Raw genomic sequence first — 21,496 nt, 5'->3', positions numbered from 1 at the left:
AGCAGCAGCAGGAAAGAAGGATGAGCTGACGACAGGTAGAAGTATAATCTTTTTTTTTTTTTTTTTTTTTAACCCTTTCCCTCCCATTTGTTTGTTATCCTTTGGGGTCTAGAGAAACCTCAGAGCATAACATATTTTTCGGGGAAAAATTTTTTCAGACCCAAATTGAATCCACTGCCTGTCTTCTGCCAATCTGTCCATAATGCATTTTGGAAGATTCTTTTATCTTTATCAATAACTATATGCAAATGATAGCAAAAAACTCATATAATAAGAGATAATTCACAAGACAATATAATGTGTACATGTAGCACCCAGGGATATGGGGTTCTCGGTCCCGGGCAGTGTCTCTCTTGGGAATGCCACGGTGGTGGCTGTTACCCGGTTCCGTGTCCTGGGCCCTTTTTGTAATGGGGATATTTACAGGGGATTGTTGAATAAAGTTTATACGTGATGCCACTTGCGGTGTTGCGGCTAAATGTAGGAAGCTGCCGCTGCAGAATGTCTCTACTGGGACTGATGGTATTAGCAGCTAGTATGGTAGTCCCCTCCGCAAGTAGGGTTTTGCCCCAGCGGGTGTATGGTGCAGTGGGCGTTGGAAGAAGGGAGTCCACACAGGTATTCAGTGCAACTGGTTTGCTCACTTTCTTGAGATGGAAACTGGGGGCCCGAGGCCGGCTGGTTTTGCCTCCAGGTTCCCTTTGTCCCAGTGCCAGTCTGGTCCTCTGGTACCTTCTTCCCCTGCACCTGTCTCTGGTAAGTGTGTCCTCGTGGTATAGAACACTGGAGGTCCCCTTTCTGTTGTTTGTCCACTTCTGTCCGCCTGTCGGTAGCGTGAACCCTGTGGGGTTGGAGTTTCTGGTCCTGTTCCCAGTTCTCCCTTTTATGCTGAGTCTTCGGATTCTTTAGGATCAGCAAGGTCCTTGATGGTTCCCCTTTTCTGTGCAGGTATTAACAGGTCGGCTTGAAGCTCTTTCCTGTCCTAGGGTCCTGTACACCGTCGGTGAGTAGTTCCAGGAGTACTCCACCGGCAACCACCTCTCCTGGGTACCAGGTCATCATTAATCCGAGTCAGGGTGTCACTTCACTTCTACCCTCACACCTCTACAGTCACTACTCAACTCTCCACTGTCACTGCAGTTCTCTCCTGTACACAGTTACTACTGTTCTGACTACTGACTTCCTGTGTTCTCTCTGTCCACAGTCTGCCCCTCCCACCTAGTCAACTAGTGTACTGGAGTGGCTCCACCTCTAGGCAGCCATCCATTGTCCCACCCTAGCTGGGTATCATTGTATGGGGGATTGTTGGGGAAAACTGGGATTACCTGGGTTTTTGGTGTTACCGGCACTGGGGTTCTGCGTCCCTTAGGGGGTAGGCCCTGCATCCTTGTGGGGATGCAGAACCTTGTAGCACCTTGATTCAGGTTCAGGGGCGCTACATACATATTTCTCTTGCTTCTGAGTCAAGAGGGTGGTCCCAATCAGTAATTGACAGCTATCTTTGCATGCACATTTAAGACCACCCCCTCGACTGTTAATCCTAGTAAGGGTGATTTCAAAAAATAAAATATAAGTTATACTGATTTATTTTCCTAGAAATCTATATAGCAATCAGTTCAGTTTCTTCTCCACTATAACTGCTGTCTATAGATTGCACAATGTTTCCAAGCTGACAGGTTCCATTAAAATCATACAGTGCATTGCATTGGGGTAAAACAAATAAAATGTTTAGTTTTGTGAATGGTATAATGAAGCAGAGCTGATAGCCAAGAATTAACCGCGTGAACTTTTAACCTGAATGGAATATTTTCACTTGGATTTCGCTCACATCCTTGTCCTATTTGTGTCAAACTGAATTTTTCTCTTTTGTCATTTCGCTTGTGGCAGAGATGTATCGAGAGAGGATGACAACTCGTTTCCGGACACTAAAACTAAAATAATTTTCATATCTTATTCAGCTGCTTTTTTTTAGTTTACAGACTTTTTTCTCACCACAATGAAGTATCTTAATTAATTAGTGTTTTATTAATGGAATCTTCCATACAACATCAAAGACACAGAGATCCTTTGCTTATTTGCAATGTAGAAGTACCACTGATATAATGAAGAATGGTGTAGATTGTGTGTATATCTACTACTCAGGCTGTAGAGATTCCGATGATTTTTCAGTAAGTTTTCTTTCAGAAAACAGCAATTATTCTTAGTTAACCATCCGTACAATGACCACACCACCCGGACCTGCTATGGTGGGTGCTATGTCAAGTTGAGTTGCTCTGAGAGATTTAGTTTTTGGGGCTGTATTATGGATACTAAACTGTACCCATATTATTGCCATGTGAAAAGGGCCTTGGAGTAAAAAATTGTTTGACATGTGGACATTACTTTACAGCACAGGTCCCCAAACTTTATGACCATGAGAGTCACATTCAGCTCTGAGAGAGGGTTGTGAGCCACACACATCCAACTGCTACACCCACATAATAGTAACACTTAAGGGGGCTTTACACGCTACGACATCGCTAATGCGGAGTCGTTGGGGTCACGGATTTTGTGACGCACATCCGGCCGCATTAGCGATGTTGTTGCGTGTGACACTGATGAGCGATTTTGCATCGTCGCAAAAACGCGCAAAATCGCTCATCGGTGACATGGGGGTCCATTCTCAATTATCGTTACTGCAGCAGTAACGAAGTTGTTCCTCGTTCCTGCGGCAGCACACATCGCTCCGTGTGACGCCGCAGGAACGAGGAAGCTCTCCTTACCTGCCTCCCGGCCACAATGCAGAAGGAAGGAGGTGGGCGGGATGTTACGTCCCGCTCATCTCCGCCCCTCCGCTTCTATTGGGCGGCGGTTCAGTGACGCTGCTGTGACGTCGCTGTGACGCTGAACGAACCGCCCCCTTAGAAAGGAGGCGGTTTGCTGGTCACAGCGACGTCGCCGGGCAGGTAAGTATGTGTGACGGCTCTGGGCGATGTTGTGCGGCACGGGCAGTGATTTGCCCGTGTCACACAACAGATGGGGGCGGGTACCCACACTAGCGATATCGGGACCGATATCGCAGTGTGTAAAGTGGCCTTAAGAATCCCCATTTCCAGAACAATGACAACTAAAGTTTTTCCACAGAACTAACACAGCAGTAGTATGCAAAGATCCAGGGGTATCTACTCTGGATGAGTGGACCCATGGAAGTTCGGTTCGGCGGGTTCAGCCAGAGTTTAGATAAAGTTCGGTTTGGGACTCTAACTTGATGTGAACCCCAGGTAAAGTCCACCCACATGCAGCTAGCCATAAACAAAACTCTTCCGAAGGCAGGAGGGCAGTGTTTTTTTCATTGTTTTTGTTTGGTGCACTCTACATCCGATCATGCTGTTCTTACCCCCAGTGTGAGAAATTCAAACACTGTAAGCAGCTCGCACTGGGCTGAGCACCGAGCGTGCCCGAGCATAGCGATGCTCGAGTGAGTGGTTTGCATATGTAAAGCACCAGAACTCCGAACCTGAATTCTGTTTTTTTTGGTACAAGCACCAAACTTTGGGTTCGCTCATCTCTAGTTCTTACCTTACCCCCAATCAGATCTGCTCTTCTATGTGAGACTACTCAAAAAAGTCACCAAGCTGGAAGACAGCCACAAGCCACACATCACTAGCCCGCGAGCCCCATGTGACTCCCGAGTTATTGGTTGGGGACCCCTGCTTTACCACATATTTGTCTAACAGGGGTTGTAGTTAAACTATTAAAGGGATAGTTGGGGGCCTTGTTAGAGACTTTGTACTGGGGCCCACAAGCTTTTGGGTACACCACTGTTACCAAATTTTATAGTGCCGGTCTAGTAGGAAAGTGATAGCGGGAGGTAGAGCATAACATCACAAAATGTTTCCTTTTAGCTGTACCCCTTTTTTAGGTCACATCACTCCATGCTTATACTTCACCACCTAGAAATGCCCAAAAAGCTCCTCCAAGCTGCTTTTCTGTTGCCAAGTCTTATAGGAATTCGGGAATTCTCCACTATTTTCAGGATCCTCCCTCACATTCCTTATAGAAGTTCTTCTTTCCAGTATGTTACTTATTCATGCACAAGACTTCTTCATGAATCTGAATCAGCTCAATATGGTAAGATCTGTAACCTGCACAAATATTATCGAGATTCCCATTTCTTTTTGTAAAACTGTATTTTAGCAGTAAGGGTCTCTTACAGTTCTGCATCTCGACAGGAAAAACGCAGCGCAAAAACATGCGTTTTTCCAGCGTTTTTGATGCATTTTTGTATGTGTTTTTCAAATTGAAATTGATGGGTGAAAAAATGCTGCAAAAACATTGAAAAAATTGACAAGCTGCAGATTAGTCATGAGACTTCAGGATTCTCATTGACTTTGCAGGCATATTTATGCAGTCTGTGTGCTGCAAATTCATCATAATTTATTCCAATTTAGAGACCTAAATTACGCAAAAAAAAATATACTCCAGTCAGTAAAATTTCTGGCAGAGGCACATGACAATGGACATTGTCAAGTCATTCCTGCCGAAAAACCCTACCCAACCCCTCTTTTCCCTGAGAAATGACCAGACAGCACACCGACATGGATTTAAATGGCTACAGCAGCCTTTTATTATAACAAACAACATAAATATAAACATGTAAACCTGGAGGGTGGTCCTTGAAGCCCCTAACCTGCCAACGGGTAGTCCACTCAAAAATGTAGCCAGACTGATCTTTTACCTCGGGTGGTCCTCGAAACCCCTAACCTGCCAACTGGTAGCCAATTGGTAGTCCACTCAAAAATGTAGCCAGACTGATTTTTTACCTCGGGTGGTCCTCGAAATCCCTAACCTGCCAACGGGTAGTCCAGTGAGTAGTCTACTCAAAAATGTAGCCAGACTGATCTTTTTACCTCTAGCCTTTTAAGCACCAGCTAAGAAGCACCAGTTAAGCAACCTGATTTCCTTTTACCACATGTTCCCATCCTGCCACCCATCCGGGCCTTCCTCGGGAATACCTCCACCCGCCAGCATATAAAAAATCCGCTTGAGAGGTCCAGAACCTTGTGGGTCCCCCCCCACCGATTCATCATTAGCCAGAAAAACTACTATCTTCAAGGACCCTTCTCTGCTCACTGCGAGGACAGAAGAAGACAACACCAACCTCTTAACACCCCCCCCCTTTTTTTTTTATTTGTAATAAAACTCTGGAAAAAAAGAGAAAAAATAGGGAGGGTGGGAGATTTTTCCCTTGTCGTACCCAAAATGGCTGCCTTCCCTAAAGGACATTGCCTTATAACCCCCCATTAACTCCACCCCTCATCTAAACTACACCCCAAATGCCTATTCATACCCATACATCCACTCCCTATAACTTTAACCCTTTCCTAACCTTATCCCTGTCATGTTGACCTCCTTTTAATGGAGTTGGCCTCAGTTGGCTGCTGTAAGATGTGCCTAATTCCTTAAGAGTCTGAATTCATCGGCCCTACTGCACAATAAATGTCTACCACATCACCATTGTTCCTCTCTATCAGAAAACTCAGTCTTGTCTCTGCCATGTGAATGAAGCCCTATGGTATGGATGAATGTAACATAAACTAGGGAGCTGTGACACAGTTTGCACAGTGGTCTCTTGATTTCAGAACAGTTTTAATTTTAAAGGAAATCTCTGACCCCAAACAACAAAGGTAGAGTTATGAAAACGGAAAGGAAATCCCTGTTGCTCATAGCAACCAATGACAGTACAGCTTTCGTTTTTAAAGAGCAGTATTATAAATGAAAGCTGAGCTATGATTGGTTGCCCGGGGCAGCAAAGCTTTATATCTTCAACCACCTAATACATATTTCTTGGGATGTGTGAATTTAGAAACAAGTTAAGAAAGGACATATCTGAGCTAGAGACAGGCAGGGAAATGCAGAATTATAGGTTAGACCCTATGAACTTAAATATACCAAAAAAATAATTGACAGCCAACTTTTTTTATACAATTTTATTATGATTGTACAACCATAATAAATTCTAATGATTAGAAGTGATATAGGGATATACAATATGCAACAAAAGTGAGTACACCTGTCACATTTTTGTATCTTTTCATAGGAAAACACTGAAGATCTAACCCTTGGATACAATGTACAGTAGTCAGTGTACAGCTTGTGTACCAGTGTACATATGGTGTGCCCTCTAAATAACTCAATATATGGCCATTAATGTCAAAATCGCTGGTAACGTAGGGGTGTACTCACTTTCGTTGCCTGTAGTTTAGACATTAATGGCTGTGTGTTGCATTATTTAGAGGACACATCAAATTTACACTGTTTTATAAGCTGTACACTGACTACTGTACATTGTACCAAAGTGTCACATCGTCAGTGTTGTCCCATCAAAATGATATAATAAAATATGTACAAAACTGTGAGAGGTGTACTCACTTTTCTGAAATACTGTAGGTTAATAAACTGATATAAACCCATTAACCCACCATTGTATTGCACAAGCACCAGTAGCCTTTTTGTCATTAGATTTCTTAATACAAAAACTGCATAAATTAAAAGGAACCTGTCACCAGATTTGGTGACTATAAGCTACGGCCACCACCAGTGAGCTCATATATAGGCCACTGTGTAGAATGTAAAAATCACTTTATAATACTCACCTAAGGGGCGGTGCGGTGCAGACTGGTCGGATGGGTGTCTCCGTTCTTCAGTACCGACGCCTCCTCTTTCGGCCATCTTTGTCCTCCTTCTTCTAAAGCCTGGGTGCATGACGCATACTACATCATCCATACTAGCCGGTATTGAGGTCCTACACAGGCGCACTACAAACACTTTAATCTGCCCTGCTCAGGGTATTGTAGTGCGCCAGCGCAGGACCTCAATGCCGGCTAGTATGGATGATGTAGTACGTGTCATGCACCCAGGCTTCACGGAGACACTCATCCAACCAGTCTGCACCCCACCGCACCTTAGGTGAGTATTATAAAGTAATTTTTACATTCTACACAGCGGCCTGGGCTCTTATATACTGTATTTTAGAATGTTGTATATAAGCGCTCACTGGTGGTGGCCATAGCTTATACGCCCCAAATCTGGTGACAGGTTCCCTTTAATCAATAGATCTCTTAGACCTGATGAAGCTGATGAACTAACTTTAAGGATCCACATCAGAATGGCTGTAAAATCCTTTTTGAAAGCTGGAGCGGTCAGTCAGGCTGGGTGGATGGAGATGGAATACACTTGGACTCCTGAGCTCTTTCACTGTTTAACTAGATTCATTTGATGCCCATTTTCATATCAGCATCATATGGCCATTCTGATATGGATTTTCTAAGTTACTAAAACAGCCTCTTCAGGGCTATGTATTTTTTGTGTAGTGTAAAATCACTAAGGATTAACAAATCGACTTGGAATGAATCTGATTAGTTACCAAACACCCAAAAAATGTGCGTTCGACAGATTAATTAAGGGTAATAACCCGCTCACTTCAGATCATTCTATTGTGTTCACATCGGTCTTCAGTCTGCATCTTCTAGTGTTGACTAAGCCACATGTGTTCACATGAGAAAAACACACATCATTGATGTCAATGACCCCATGTGACTGTGTGAAGGTTCCAGAAATACTAGACAAAGACCAATCCGAATACTTATCTGAAGTGTGCTAAGAATTGGTTAGGGAGCTGTGGTGGCCAGACAAGTAAGACCCCTGAGTTTGGAGAGACCTCAAGGATAATTATTATTATTATTATTTATTATAGCGCCAATTATTCCATGGCGCTTTACATATGAATAGGGGCATACGTATACAAGTACAATAATTATGAACAATACAAGGCACAGACTGGTACAGGAGGAGAGAATACCCTGCCCACGAGGGCTCACAATCTGTAAGGGATGGGTGAGGGTATAGTCTGGTCGTGCACCGATATAGTGGACTGAGTGTTACTGCAAGTTGTAGGCTTGTCTGAATAGGTTGGTCTGACGTTCCCTTTGAAGGTTTCCACAGCAGGGGAGAGTCTGATATGCTGTGGTAGAGAGTTCCAGAGTATGGGGAGGCACAGGAGAAATTTTGTATGTGATTGTAGGAAGAGGAGATAAGGGGGCGGGCAGGAGATCTTGTGAAGATTGGAGGTTTCATGCAGGTAGGTTACCAGGAAACTAGGTCACAGATGTATGGAGGAGACAGGTTGTGGATGACTTTGTATGTCATGTCTTTTCGTAGGAGAACCAATTTGTGCCAAAATTTATTTGGTCAAAATTGAATCTACACGTCAATTTAGCAAATCTCTTAAAATTTATCCTGGGCAGAGTCGTTTAGTCTCTTTGTTAGAGATCTGATGTAATTTAAGATAACTGTTATACTTATTATGTCAGTGTAAACCCAACCATTACTGTAAGAATCTACGGGATCAGTCAGTTTTTTTTATCAGTTTCCCTGTAGCATTTTTGAACTACAGTAAAGGAAATCTGGATGGAATGGTTATAGATATGCAAAAACCTAAGTGGTTTTTGATTTATTGATAATAAACTGTTAACTTATGTTTCTTGCTTTCCTTTTTCTCATTGTATATTATTTTTTCTTTTTTAGGGTCCCTGAAAGACTTCAGATTGATAAACCATGCTGGGCAAGGACCGATAAAGATATCCAGTACTGGAGAAGAAGAGGCCAGGATTTTAGTGTTTTACTAAACCATGGGGGCAGTAGACTAACTGGTGAAAATCTTGCATTGTCCTCAGATATTAAGGATAAAAGAAGATGCAATTTTATAGATAAAAACATCAAGGAATTTCAAAATACAGTAACGGAAAATGTGGAAAGAGTCAAGCAGAAAGTAAGAGTGAGTCCAAAATCATCGGAGAGCCAGATGTCAGATGACAGTTGCGAAAAGTTAGAATTCGTCCCAACCACTCTTGAAGAAGGTTCATTTTTGGGTCCAAATAAACAGACGTCTCAACTAATGCCAAAAGTTTCACCGGAAGGTTTATGTCATATGGCTATATCTTCAACTACGGGTGACAGTTCCTTTGTGAAGGAAAATAAAGTATACTCACAAGAGAAATATCCTGTACAGCAGGAGTTTAAAAGCCCATTCTTAAAACAGAAATATAGTCGACCCTCAAAGCCACCCTCATATGAAGTTCACCAGCAAACGTGGGGAACTGTGGATATTATTGAAAACCAGGATAACCAAGAAAAAGAGGAACATCACTCATCTCCTAAAGTGTTAGAGGCCCTGCAGGAATCCTGCTTTCATGACTCAGGCATGGAACCCCCTCATTATATACCTCCCCCATCATATAAGTCCCCACCTCTCCTACATGCAGCTAACCAACCTTTTAAAAAAGTGCCTCGATCAAATGATTGCAAACGCCAAAATATTTCGGTGGAGAAAACCAGCACAAGTGACAAAAAGCCAACCTGTTGTCTTGGAAATAATGGTCCGTTTACTAAACCTGCCATCCACAGGCATTCTGAACATTGTAAACACTCTGTGCAATATATCTCCTTTGATGACCCACGTATAAAACATATAGATGCCCAGGAGGCAGAAAAACACAATCTCAGTAAAAAACACAATGATCACCCGAGACTTGAGCAATCCAGCCAAGAAAGTCATTTTCGTAAGAGAGAACAAAACAGTGCCTTTAAAAATCCTAGAATTTCAGGCCATCATTTTGTAAAAAGAGAGGGTATAAAACACAAACAATGGTTGCACATCTCCATCCCCGATCAAATGCGCTATCCATTGCCGGAAAATAGAGATGGCGCTACAGCGTGCAGTTTGCCCGAGGACAGTGAGCCTACTCACAAACTGTCTTTGAAAAAAACTCATTCCGATAGCGCTTGTGAAACAGTAACAAAAGTGAAAAAGTTTGAGCCCGAATCCTTTGTTTTCAGTAAAAAAAGTTCAAAGAGAAAACTAAATGAAACAATATTTTGCTTGGTCTCCATTCCCGTTAAACCTGACTCTGCCACATCAGATATGTCTAAGAGCAACAGTCGTATAGCGGACAATGTGGACAGGATGAACATGTTAAAACACAGCAATGGGGGTCTGCATGAGGAAAGGCTTTTAAGTGCATCTTCCAGTGACTTGGAGCTGCAAACACTTACAGGAAGCATGAACAATAATACCGAGCTACTAAAACAAGCTCATTCTATAACAGAGGAAAATAAACAAGCAAATGACCTCAGATCTGGCGAGCAGAGCAAACACAAAGAACTGACATATGCTGGCGGTTGGCCAGGCGATCAGTACAAAGATCAACAAACCCAAACCATTTTTACAGATATACCAACTTCCCCACTTTACAACGGTATAAAAGAAAGTGAAATGGAAAATAAATCCCAATTTGTTCCAACAGGTGCATTGGGAGATCCGAGAAGGCATCTAGAAAATGCTAGACAAAATTTATTTGGCATCAAAGGTCAAGTTAGCTTTACACCATCTACTAATAGTGCATTCTCCAGGACATCTTTATTGTTCACACAGATACCAAGAACAGAGCCATGCCAAAGGTTAGACCTTCCCAATGCAAGTACAGACGGAAAAGAAAACATTGTCAAGTGTGAAAAGAATGAATTTGAAGAAGAAAATCCATGCAATAAAAAGGAAATTTTTGGACAATTCCTTTTAAAACCTGTAAATCGGCGTCCATGGGATGCAATAAGCGAATTGGAAAGTATGAATAAAGAGTTTCAGGATCAAGATAGTTCTACTACTGCTAGTGATGGAGAAAAGAATGCAGTGACGGTGCAAAGTACGGTGACCCAGGTGGACTTTTCCCCAACGAGGACAGCGTTAAGGAGAGAAATGTTGAGCAACAATAGACATATTTTAGAGGTTGAAGAAATACCAATGTTTGAAGTTCTTCAGGATAAAAGTAAGTTAAATAGTTGGTGCACGGAAAAGTTGAGGTTTGATCTTAGTGAAGTCAGTGCTGACTTATGCAAAGCTTCAAAAATTATTGAAGTGAAGAATAAAGCCGTGAAGTTATTAGATGGATGTCTGTCAGGAGAAACACAAAATCAGACCAAGAAATTTGGAGACAAAGTGGTTACAAACACTGGAGCAATGACTAAGTCAGAGCAGGAACAACAAGGTCAAACCCATGCAAATAAAATCTCCAATAATAAAAAACAGCATTCCACAGATGTTGGCCTTCATCACTTTAAAGAAGATAAAACATGTTTCGATCATACGTTTTTTGACATTGTGAAGGTCAGCTGTGCAAAATTTGGCCAACTAGGGGACAACGTGATCCGGAAGTTGTCGCTAGCTGACAGAAATCATGGGCGCTCTGTGCCAGACCTGAGCAAACAGTTCATCAGCACAAATCGTAACGGAGACTTTTATGAGGAGCACAATTATTTGGATATTCCTGAGAATGAGTCTCTACATGAGAGGGCTGCAAGAATTCTTGGAATTGATGTACCAGATGATTGCCTGGTGTCAAATGGGAGCTCTGAAGCTCAAAGTCCTGAGAATGTCTTCCCTAGTAGTGGTTTACAACTAGACAAGGGAAAAAGGGAGAAAAAATTGAGTGAAATCTTTTTTCCTACAAAAGAGACCACAGGGATATTCAAGAGTGTGCTAAATTTGCCTTTCGACAGTGAGAAAGCTGCTGAGAAATTAAAAGATATCAACGAACGTCAGGATCCACCTTTTTTTTGTCAGTCTGCATCAGAACACAGCGACACAAACATTACTCGCAGTTCTGAGAAAAGAGTAAGGAACCCTTCCAAGAAGATTGAGACATTACAGGGGAAGCTGGCCTCTACACCTGTTCGGACTGCTATTGATCGCCTTGCTCGAATGAAGGAGGTTGATTCTGTTTCACGAATGAGGCGGTTAAGTATTAAAAGCACAGATTCAGGTGATGAATTGGATGAAGAAAAACATTTCCATTGCATGCAAGATGGAAGAACGCGGAAATTTTCCACTGGCTCCATTTACAAACGAGTGATCTCCTTGGATGAGAATATACTCTTAACACCAAAAGGAAAAGACAAGTTGGATCTATCATGCATAGGTTAGCATACTTTTTGTATCAACTTATTATTTCTTTATTTTTAGAGCACCATTGATTCTGTGGTGCTATACATGTGAAAAGGGGTTTACATACAAAATACAAATAGAAATGATAATGAACAAGTGACAAATAATAGAACTTGGCACTCAAATGCAATTTGAAGAATAACTGAATTTATTTTTTAAGAAAATCCAAAACAATCATAAACGTTTCGGTCTACACTGGACCTTCATCAGTGGGCAACTTGTAATATCGAAAATGATGTCAGGATGAATAAGCTCAGGGAGCAGACTGCAGTGTTCACCGCCGGTTTGTATATGCAGATGTCTGCGCTTGTTTTGGATTTTTCGAAAATAAATTCAGCTATTCTTCAATTTGCTTTTGAGAGCCAAGTTCTACATTGCATGAGATTGGATCCTACTTGAGCACCATCGTGCCAAAAGTGCCATGGTTATCCCATTGAATGAACAAATTACAAGCTGGAACAGAGATCGGACCCTACCCTTGCGGGCTTACAATCTTCTCTTACTGTAAAAATATAGACCACCTATGGTAGTTTTTATTACGTCTTAACAACCACTAGAACATATACTAAAGGAATAATAGTAAAATCCAGGTTTAGATCAACAAAGGCTTGCTTTTCCATTGCTCCTTCGACCCTCTAAATAATTTTTCTTACCTTATGTCTGTACTAATCCTTTGTATCTTTCTCATCCATTTTTTTGACAACCTAGAGTCTGCACAGAATAGTGTCATGTTTTGTCTTATCCTCCAATATATAAACATCATTTCTAAGAAGCTCCTTGGGTGTCAAAGATGAAAAGAAGCCTACAAGACGAATGTTTGACATCTTCATATTGCTGTTATAATCAAACTTTTAGTTGTGGACACCTAGGCGCCAATAGGACACTATATATTCGTATATTCATTGAGAAACACCCTTGGTGCTAAGCTATATTGAATGCTCATGCAGATAATGTATTTCCAGTGACCCTTTGGCACGCGATTCCTCCAGGTTTCTTTGGGTTTTATTCATATTTGCATGTATTGTATCACATGGAGGACAAAGAGTTGCCTGTGAACTTCAGACCTAAGTCTGTGCCTGTAGTGTTGTGCACCAAAACACAAGATCTCTCACTTTTAGGGGAACAGGCCATAGCCTATCCTTTTATAATTTCTAACCTTAATTTTTTTTGGAGTGAGTCCTTTTTTTATCTTCCTAGAGGCTTTTCTTCAAATTTGGATTGTTAACTCTATGTTGGCTCATGGTATAATTCAATATATGTAGAAAAAATCAGAGGTCTTTTTCCCAGCTTCTTTTAGGCATATGGGTGGTCAGGTAACAAGAGTCAGTTTATATAAAACCCTTTCTGCATATATTTACAGGGAATGTGCCATCAGAAAAATACTTATTGATCTAATCAGATTTTTGTGTTTTAAAAATATTTTTTTCAAAAATTTTGATAATGTTTTTATCTTCCATATCTGTATTAAAAAAATTAAAAATCTTGCAGTTTTCACACTTGCCACTGGAGCTATTGTGCAAATGAACTTCCTGTTCTTTCAGGAAATTCACATGTACATTGGTAGCAATAGACTCAGATCTCATCATTTGTATTGAAGCATCTAATGTGCATACAGTATATAAAGACGATTGTGTAGGGAGGAGCAGGTAGAGTGGGGAGATCATGTACTGTGATTGGAAGATCTCAACTTTGTTTTTAATACGGAAAAAAACAGTGGCAACATTTTTAGAAAATTAATTTTAAACATAAACATGAGCTAAATATTCTGAATATACAAGATTTTTCATCTGACTTTCTTGAAGGGGGTTTTTCCAAATTGAAGCTGCTTTAATGGAAGTGTATCACATTGTAAGAAATTACAGAATAGGGGCTCCTAAGCTGGCCCTCAGACTTTAAACCCTGCGCTGTCCCTTATCTCAAAGGTACACTCGATAGTAGCGAGGTCTGAGCCCCCAGCATGACCCTGACTCCTGTCGGAGTCCTGATCTTACTCCCCCTCTCCCAACCCTTGGGGAAGGCTGGAAACACAAAAACCCCACAGAAACGACAGACAAGGAAGAACGAAAACACATACACACTGCACTCAAGCACACAGGAGAAACTATACATGTACAGGGGAATAAATAAAAAAGTAAACCCACAACAGGGAGACTTCCACACCACTCAAATAGCAACTATAGATCACCAAAGACTGGATCACCACTAAGACCGAAATTGCTGGAGGTATGCTGAAGCTATTATTGACTCAGAAACATAGGCTCCCATACCTTCATTAGGAAATAGACCGCTGTGGGAAGTAATTAGCAACCTGCTCTTAGGAGCTGCACAAAAATTAACGCCTGCAGGGCTGGGGGGGGAATGAAAATTAATCAGCCGATGCCCGGCGCAGACTGAGCAGCTAGGAGACCTCAGGTTGCCTGTCAGATGCTACAATGTGAATAGAGTCCAACACCGTAGCGGCACCCCGTGTGTGTTGGAACCGAGTACCACATGACAAAGTGTTTCTCTTGGTCTCTGTGTACAAGTTAACCTCTCAGTTAGCTTTTCAATGATGTGGTAGAATAAATTTACAATTCGTGTTCATCTTCTCAATTATTTCTGTTTTTGATTTTTTACAGAGGCATATGATCCAGCGAGAGTGGAAAGAGTTTAACCTAATCCACAGAGAATTATTTCCTACAGTGTCAATGAATGTGTATTGAACCAGATAATTTTACCTTGTCTTCTCAACCGAAGTATTTCAGTTATTTATGGCATACCCACACTGCCCTTACTACTGCCAAATGAATGGAACTTGTCATCTGCACTGTATATAAGTAAATAGTTGATCTACAAAGGAGGATACGTGGAATTTAGAGTCTTTTTGTAAGAAGCACACCGAAAAGAGTTCTGCCCAACGCTTCCCAATGAGGTCTGTAAACATAACTCATCTTTGACGAGCACATTGTGTGTCACAGTTCCAATGAATGTAGTATTGAACTCTGCATAGGTATGACGCAGGAGGCTAGTAAAAACCTGAATGTATCCACACCAACAACATTGCATGGACTTGGAGAGCCTGTTCCTAATCCTAATTTTTTATTTTTAATACCTGTGTTACTATTCGACTCCTCTATGGATGCTTGTACTTTTTGCTGCATTTTTGACGGATGGCTAAACACGTAATGAACCCAACTCATCACACATCATTAAACCTCTTCACTGATGACAGTTCTGTGAAGAAAAAAGAACTTTGTTTTGAAGAATTGATGTGTGTTTTATGAATTCAAAAACCCTTCTAAACAACAGCTCGGGAAGAGAATGAACATGTCTAATTGGATATGTGTCTATTCTGTTGGAGAACTGTAAAATGTTTTGACTGTGGGGGAGGTTTTAAAGACATATAGGAAAAAGAACTGGCTGCAAAATGTAGAGTGTGGGTTTTCTCCATCGTAGAGAAATCAGTAAACATCACGTTGATGGCTGATTTTTCCAAGGGTAGCGTGACTTGCTGCTTAAAGTGATTTGTAAGGTGAGGATTCCAAATGGGAAGAGTTTGCCGGGAGGATTAAAAGGATTGCACAAGTATGTGAAATTACATGTAGGTTTGATAACGTTGCGAGACAATTGAATATGGTCTACGATATACTAAATTACAAATTCTTAAATTATTGAGATGCATGGTAGATCACAGTAATCAGTGGGGTTATCCAGATTACGATAAATGATGACCTACTCTTAAGACAGTTCATCGATATTTGGTCCATCATCCAGGCTTCTCCCCCACTTATCTGACCATGACCTACAGCTGGGGTTCACAGTATGTTGATCCAGGACCATTCTTGACTACTGCAGCTCAGATCAAGAATGGTCATGAGACATCTTACGAACCTGTGCTCCAGGTTACCAGCTGAGCATTAGGGAAGCCGGATGTTGGACTCCACCAATATTGATGAGCTGTCGTAAGGCCAATCCCATAAATGTTCTTCCATCTTTATAACTCTTCTGGTTAATCTTACGTCATCATCTTGGGGTGGCATTTATTGGAAAGGATATATAAAATTCCTTCAAGATATAACATCTTACCTCTCAGAAAATAAAATGGAAAGGAACAGCAGAAGAAAAGGATGGAAAATCCAGGGGAAATCAGGCAAGGAATAATATAATGTTAGTTTATTAAAAAATCATTAAAATAATGATAGTCGAAATGCGTTGGATTTTATCCCTAAGGGATCTGTTTGGTGCCTGTACCAATGCAGCATTAGTTTAATGTTTTTTTAATAAACTCTCAGTATTTTATTCCTTGCCTGATTTCTGCTGGATTTTTCATCCTGAGCTGCTGCGCTTCTGGATCCCTGGCCTGGGCCTTCTCCCTGCGGATATCGTGATACCAAACGTGTTGCTACGAAGGGTGAGCTGGCTTTTCTCTATTTTTAGGAAAGGAACAGCACTTATAATCTATATTATACCATTAAGCTTGTATTGCTTGATAGTTATAGGCAAATTATGGCTATTTCGACACGCAATACCATGAAGAAGTGGGTCTACACATATTTCCATTATTTCTAATGATTATAAAGAGGGCTAGCCCTGTGACTACTAGCATTTCATGCATACTTGTAAGGGTAAGTCTCAGGTGGCTTCTAACAGGCAGTCTATTCCAAGATACTTTCAGAAATTCAATTTCCCCCTTAATGGATGGAAGCATTATATTGTGCCTGATATATACCTGTTTATACTTTTGTATATAAGGAAGAAGAGGTGAGCACTGTTGGGTCTTATACAGTATTTCCAGGGCCGTTACTTTCTATAAGCTGTAAATACAAATCCATTGCCTAACTCGTCTATCATTTGAAGGGGCAATCACCTTATTTAAGCAATACTGTTACATTGGAATGAGAACATTAGTTTACATGCATTCATGTTGTTGCCGTCATGACTTCAGCAAATGCTCCATGTGATACCTCCATTCGTGCTACTATCAGTGCCTGTTTCCTTCATTCCTGATTTCTGCCTTATTCTACCATTGTAAAGCACATGAAGCTGTAGAATATATATTGACTGTGATATATTCTGCAAAAATTTCCATTCCTTGGAACAAGGTCTAGCGATCCTCTGTCTTCGTGGTTCCTGCAGAATGCCAGTCTATAGACCCTTCAGTTCTGCAATAGGCACAGAGACCGTGGTCGCGTACCTCTGCACTAGAATATATGTCTGTATGTTTTCTGTAGTCTTTTGACAATTAGAAAATGCTATTAGTTTAAGTGCCTATGTTTGCTACCACATGGTCACATATGCAAGCAAGAAATACACCCTACATCCAAAGACATCTCCTTTGTCATTCCAAAGCTGTGCCATTTCATACTAACTGGCACTTTAATATCTCAACTTATCATTTTTATTTTTTTTTGTTTTTTTTTGTTGGGGGGGAGGGGAGAGGAGGGTATAAAATGCCCTTTCCAACATAAGACACATCAGCGCTCACCATTCTTGTGATTATGTAAAGATAATCATAAATACTATACTTTGAGAAGTCGTATTGGGAAGTTGCAATGTTGACCACATCTATGCTTGGTCATACACTTTGATCAGTTTGTATTGGCATTAATGCAAGGTAAATGTCAACCTGTGTATCCAGAACATCTTCTATATCAGCTCATGGGCAGAGATCTATATATTGTTGAAGACAGTAAATACTTACTGTATTAAATCTGTACTTCTAGAATACATACTGAACACTTCCATTGTCTAGTGTGTATGGCAAAATGGGCCACCTCAGTCACTTTACCTATAGTAAAATGAGCCTCCTGTCAGTGTAAAGTGAGGATAACTATGAACTTTTAAAGGGAAACTGTCAGCATGATCTTACATATGGAAGTAGTGGTATGACTGTATAGGAGCTTGCCATCCAATAAAAATGATATCTTTTTTGTAGAGATCGGATGTACCAATCATGAGAAATCTAGTGTAGAAGTTATATGCAAATCAGGCTGGAAGTGCATTGATACACCCACAGTGTACTTCCAGCCTGATGCATACAGCTCCTACACTAGATTCCTTGTGATTCGCAAATTGGAAGTCTACAAAAAAGTAATAATTTTTATCAGGAGACTAGAGCCAATACTACTATACCACTACTTCCAGATGTGAAAATGTGAACTAAAAGAGAGCTGGAAGACATAGAAGACCATATAGGGTCTTATAAAGGTGAGAAACAGAGGGTGAAACTCTGGAAAGGCTCACCTTGTTGGGTTGTGTGAGTCACAACTACCTATAAATGCTTGAAAGTCATGGTTGCTGCAGCCCCACGTGGATCTGAACTGTAAGGCGGTGGTGGAAGAAAGGGTTAACACTGCTCTGCCGTGAAGGAAGAGACAATCCATGGGTACTTCAATGGTGATTTTATTGTACAACGTATTTCGGAGATTCCATCTCCTTCCTCAGGACAAAATCACGTTTTTTATTTAGTCCTGGTGAAGCAGATGGGATCTCCATAACGCGTTGTACAATAAAATCACCATCGATGTACTTTTAGATTGTCTCTGCCTTGACTGCAGCATGGCTGTAACCCTTTCCACCAACACTTTACAGTTCAGATGTCAAAATGTGACACATTCTACTTAGAACATCTTGGTTTTAGTGACAGCAGATAGATTTGGTTTGTATTATAAAGTGTTGACTTGGATGGATCATTCCTAAAACAGTCCTCATAAAAGTCAAAATGTCGTGTCTTAACAATCTCCTTGACATTGCACATGTGATGTATTTAGATTTACAATGTATGTAGTTAGCACTTGTGTAAATTTTATGGGACATCCTTAAGACATGTTCCTATTTCTTTCTCTGAGGACGAATTTGAAAAACACTGCACTTGACTGATGATTAGGCCTAATGCTACATTTATGTGTAAAGATTTTGTACCATAAACTACATTTATCACTTATTCATTGAGTAGCTAGAAATGTGTAATCGCTAGGGAACCCAGCTGCTGAGACCCCACTGTTATCAAAAATATAGGGGTCCAACGTTCCCGGAAGTTCTAGTGAGCATGTGCAACATTCAATCCAATAGATGGTGAATGTGCTGTGGTCACACATTCTCACTACCTCTCCTTCCACACAAGGGACTTTGGGACCCCAGTTCGCGTAAGCAGTGGAGTCCCAGCAGGGAGACCTCAAGTGGTCCGACTGTTGGGTCTCTGTGTGGAAAGGTGATATATGTGGTTTATCACATTTTAAAAACAAATGTTAACAGAGTAAGAAATGACTGAATGAGTACTAACCAGGAAAGACCAGATTTTTCGTAGTACTTTGGTCTTGCATTAAGCTGTTGATGTAAGATTTAAAAAGGTTAAAGAATGGCTTTTAGGCTTGTTGGCATTTTGCCTGGCTAGGAGCACCAACCATTTCCTAGATTTACTGCTTTGTGGAAGAAGGGGATATAAAAGGTTTTTTTAGGCACCAAAAATGGCCACCAATTAAGTCTCAATCCGGCCTAACAGTGTGATCTGCATCCCTTCACCGTGCAGTTTTGAAGTGCAATTCTGTCTTTTCCCTTATAGATGCACAATTGGAAATTTGTTTAGATTTTGATCTGTTTGTAATAGACATTGAGTAAAAAGCTGTACCAAATTTTTCCAAAAATATCGCGTTATTCCTGATATATAAACTACATTCTCTGTCCTTTGGTTCTACCACAAGACACTAATGCAGGCGTCACACGGTACGATCTATTGTGCGATTGCACGAGCGATCGTACCCGCCCCCGTCGTGTGTGCGTAACGGGCAAATCACTGCCCGTGTCGCACAAAGTCTTTAAACTGCTGTCACACGTACTTACCTGCTGAGCGACCTCACTGTGGGCGGCGAACATCCTCTTCCTGAAGGGGGAGGGACGTTCGGCGTCAGAGAGACGTCACACAGCGGCCGCCCAATAGAAGTGGAGGGGCGGAGATGAGCGGGACGTAAACATCCCGCCCACCACCTTCCTTCCCCATAGCCGGCGGGTGCCGCGGGACGCAGGTAAGCTGTGTTCATCGTTCCCGGGGTGTCACACGGAGCAATGTGTGCTGCCCCGGGTACGATGAACAACTGCCGCCATAAAAAATAAACGATTTTTTAAAAATAAGCGACGTGTACACGACTCACGATTTGTGACCGATTCAGCGTCGCTGGAGGTGTCACACGAAACGACGTCGCAAACTATTCAGGATGTGCGTCACGAAAACTGTGACCCCGACGATGCATCGCACGATAGATCGTCTCGTGTGACGCCCGCATTAGGTGTGTTAAGACGTCACATATTTTTTGAGTATTTTCCATTCAGATTTGAAGACAAAAAGTTCTTAATGGAATATAGACCTAGCAAAGGCAAAGTGGTTGAGAACTTTTTCTCATACATACGTTGTTTTAATTTTCAACATGGAAATTTACTTATTTGGCTGATTTTTCAATCCATATCATTTGTTGGTGTAAACATTGCAGTTTCCACATAGACAAGAATGGGTGACTAAAATACACAATGAATATGTAACAGAAAGACAACAAAATTCACAAATGAAGACCTTAAAGAGGACCAACCCCCAGGATTTTCTTATATAAACTAAAGCCAGTGCTATACTGGTGCTATCAGGCTGATTCCATACATACCTTTAGTTGTGAGATCGGATGTATACTTTACTTTCTGAAATACAGGCAATTAAAGTTTGTGAAATGCACTGTTATTTGATGAGAGGTGCAACAGAATATCTAATAGGTGGGTCGGGTTTTGCTAGTTATTCCCGCCCCTGTCTTCTGCTTGTCCTTCCTCCTCCTGTCTCAGTTATTACAGGGGCGGAAGGAGGGTGGAAAGACAGGCAGACAGGACGGGAATAACTAGCAAAACCCGACCCACCTATTAGATATTTTGTTGCTTTAGTTTATGTAGGAAAATCCTGCAATCACAGCACAGCCGCAGAGGAGGGTCACGGGCGCTGCGGAGGATAGGGAGGGAGTAATCTCCCTATCTCCTCCATTGTCACCTGATGTGATTCTAGCACTGCACTCGCATTACACCGGTGTAATGTGAGTGCAATGTGATGTTTCTCTCGCACCCATAGACTTGTATGGGTGCGAGTGAAAACGAATCGGATTCCACCTGCAGTATGCTGCGATTGTTTTCTCGGTCCAATTAGGGCTGAGAAAAAAAATTGCTCATGGGAAATGCCCCATAGAATAACATTGGTCCGGGTGGAATGAGATTTTTTTATCGCATTCCACTCGCTCCGTTTTACTCGCCGTGTATGCTTACCCTTAGAGGCACTTTGCACACTACGACATCGCAGGTGCGATGTCGGTGGGGTCAAATTGAAAGTGACGCACATCCGGCGTCGCAGGCGATATCGTAGTGTGTAAAGCCTTTTTGATACGATTAACGAGCGCAAAATCGTCGTAATCGTATCATTGGTGTAGCGCCGGTCATTTCCATAATTTGGAAATGACC

General features: G+C 41.4%; 1 protein-coding gene across 1 annotated transcript in view; it reads left to right on the top strand.

The window, feature by feature from the left end:
* Positions 1–18,515, top strand: part of JCAD (junctional cadherin 5 associated) — a 157,756-nt gene extending 139,241 nt beyond the window's left edge. The window contains exons 4-5 of the mRNA XM_075315515.1: positions 8,566–12,011; positions 14,656–18,515. Of these exons, the coding sequence (XP_075171630.1) occupies positions 8,566–12,011; positions 14,656–14,690 (3,481 nt within the window). The 3' untranslated portion in view covers positions 14,691–18,515. The remainder of the gene's footprint in view (positions 1–8,565; positions 12,012–14,655) is intronic.
* The last annotated feature ends 2,981 nt before the right edge of the window (positions 18,516–21,496 follow it).

Source organism: Anomaloglossus baeobatrachus, chromosome 6, assembly GCF_048569485.1.
Source record: "Anomaloglossus baeobatrachus isolate aAnoBae1 chromosome 6, aAnoBae1.hap1, whole genome shotgun sequence".
NCBI lineage: Eukaryota > Metazoa > Chordata > Amphibia > Anura > Aromobatidae > Anomaloglossus > Anomaloglossus baeobatrachus.
Note: the sequence above shows the minus strand (reverse complement) of the source record. Positions and strands in the feature narration are given on the sequence as shown.